Source organism: Pangasianodon hypophthalmus, chromosome 22 (genome assembly GCF_027358585.1).
Source record: "Pangasianodon hypophthalmus isolate fPanHyp1 chromosome 22, fPanHyp1.pri, whole genome shotgun sequence".
Lineage (NCBI taxonomy): Eukaryota > Metazoa > Chordata > Actinopteri > Siluriformes > Pangasiidae > Pangasianodon > Pangasianodon hypophthalmus.
The window spans coordinates 167,501-170,000 of record NC_069731.1 but is presented as its reverse complement, the minus strand read 5'-3'; the positions used below and the strand labels follow the sequence as shown (position 1 = coordinate 170,000).

The 2,500-nt window shown below is 47.6% G+C and overlaps 1 protein-coding gene across 1 annotated transcript in view; it reads right to left on the bottom strand.

Annotated features, from left to right (window-relative positions):
• Positions 1–1,815: 1,815 nt before the first annotated feature.
• The window catches only part of pabpc1a (poly(A) binding protein, cytoplasmic 1a), an 11,331-nt gene continuing 10,646 nt past the window's right edge, over positions 1,816–2,500 (bottom strand). The window contains exons 14-15 of the mRNA XM_053228178.1: positions 2,321–2,440; positions 1,816–2,201 (exon numbers count right to left, since the gene is read on the bottom strand). Of these exons, the coding sequence (XP_053084153.1) occupies positions 2,351–2,440 (90 nt within the window). The 3' untranslated portion in view covers positions 1,816–2,201; positions 2,321–2,350. The remainder of the gene's footprint in view (positions 2,202–2,320; positions 2,441–2,500) is intronic.

Genomic DNA, 2,500 nt, shown 5'->3' with positions numbered 1-2,500 from the left:
CATAAGTATAAGCACAAAATGTTCTTTTATCAGTTTGTTTATGAGCCAGTGCAGAGGCAGCAGTAAAGCCGAATGCAGGTGGAATGTGTTGTGACTCACGCCGTCTGATGTGGCGTGTTTTCATCGTGTCCCCGACTGAAACTGGTTCCTCTCACCGACGGTCAAGGCCACGAGCAGCTGAACTCCAATACACCGAGTGTGTTTAATGCCCTAGTGCTGGTGTGTGTGTGTGTGTGTGTGTGTGTGTGTGTGTCATCGTCAGCTCCTGGAGTTATTTATATTGCACTTTATTGCACTGTACAGAAGCTGAAGGTTGTTGAAGTGCAATAACCTCTCACACACTGACTGCACCAGTAAAGCCACGCTTACAACATGCTATCAGCATGTGCAGAACCGCTCTCTCCGGGTTCTCAGACACAGAACCGCTCTCTCCGGGTTCTCAGTTACAGAACCGCTCTCTCCGGGTTCTCTCTGACACAGAACCGCTCTCTCCGGGTTCTCAGACACAGAACCGCTCTCACAGGGTTCTCAGACACAGAACCGCTCTCACAGGGTTCTCTCTGACACAGAACCGCTCTCTCCGGGTTCTCTCTGACACAGAACTGCTCTCTCCGGGTTCTCAGACACAGAACCGCTCTCTCCAGGTTCTCTCTGACACAGAACCGCTCTCTCCGGGTTCTCTCTGACACAGAACCACTCTCTCCGGGTTCTCAGTCACAGAACCGCTCTCTCCGGGTTCTCAGTCACAGAACCGCTCTCACCGGGTTCTCTCTGACACAGAACTGCTCTCTCCGGGTTCTCTCTGTCACAGAACCGCTCTCACAGGGTTCTCTCTGACACAGAACCGCTCTCTCCGGGTTCTCTCTGACACAGAACCGCTCTCTCCGGGTTCTCTCTGACACAGAACTGCTCTCTCCGGGTTCTCAGACACAGAACTGCTCTCACCGGGTTCTCTCTGTCACAGAACCGCTCTCTCCGGGTTCTCAGACACAGAACCGCTCTCTCCGGGTTCTCTCAGTCACAGAACCGCTCTCTCCGGGTTCTCAGTCACAGAACCGCTCTCTCCGGGTTCTCTCTGACACAGAACCGCTCTCTCCGGGTTCTCAGACACAGAACCGCTCTCTCCAGGTTCTCTGAGACAGAACCGCTCTCACAGGGTTCTCAGAGACAGAACCGCTCTCTCCGGGTTCTCAGAGACAGAACCGCTCTCACAGGGTTCTCTCAGTCACAGAACCGCTCTCACAGGGTTCTCTCAGTCACAGAACCGCTCTCTCCGGGTTCTCAGAGACAGAACCGCTCTCACAGGGTTCTCTGAGACAGAACCGCTCTCTCCGGCGTATCAGCTGGTCACTTGTGTGGGGATTTTGTGGCTGTTTCGTATCACTTCGTCTAAAGGGTTAAAGGTGTAACAGTTTCTACATCAGTATCTGCGGTCAGATAAAATCCTCCTGCTGACTCGGGATTTTTAAATTCTGTACTCGACTCAAATATAAAAAAAACCACCGACTCTATAAGCCCCACCCCTGTATTTGCATATTGTTACCTGATTGGATCTGTTTACACTAAACTCAGACTTTACACTAAAATAATTCATCATTAATCATTTTCTCATTCTGACCCTCTGCAGGAGGTTAACACCAGCACAGACGTCTAACAGAGCTCATCACTTCTTTACGCAAACTACTTCCTGTTACACACTGATTAGTTCTCTTTAGTGTCGTTAGTCATAAACAGTGAGATAGTGATTTATCAGATCAGAGTGTTTCATCAGAACATCATTAGCGTTAGTGTAAAAGAGGAGAAACAACAAAGATAAACATGTTTCAATCTTTATTAATCCAATTCACATGTTCTCAAAGCTCGGCTATCGAGTGTGAGGAGACACACACACCCAGACATGCGCACACACACACACACTCACACGCGCGCAAACAGCGACATTCTGACACTCAGACAGCGAGAAGAATAAAAACAAAAAGGAATGATCAATGAAATCATTTTTTACATTTTTCTGTTTTTTTGTACATGTTTTAATCTATAGTCAAGGCCTGTGTGTAGACCCGGCTGTGTTTTTGCATCTGAAATCTATTTTTATTTTTTTTATTTTTTCAGTGTTTTGTTTTTTTTTCAATGTTTAATTACGTATTTATTTTTCAGTTGTCCCAGTCTTGGTGAAGCAGCTGAGTGCAGGGGGAATTATTCTGGAAGAAAAGAGGAAAAAAACATTTACACACTGTGTATGAGAGTGTGTGTGTGAGAGAGTGTGTGTGTGTAAGCTTGTGTGAGATCACTGTGTGGATGTGTGTTCATCAGTACACACCTGGTTCTCATTAAAGCTCCTTGTCTGTGATTAAACCGCAGGAACAGCAGCACTGCTCCCTGATTTCTGAGCGTTCTCCTTCGACTGGTGAGCGTGAAGCACAGCCACCGCCTCATCCACCTACACACACACACACACACACACACACACACACAGACACACACACAGACACACACACAG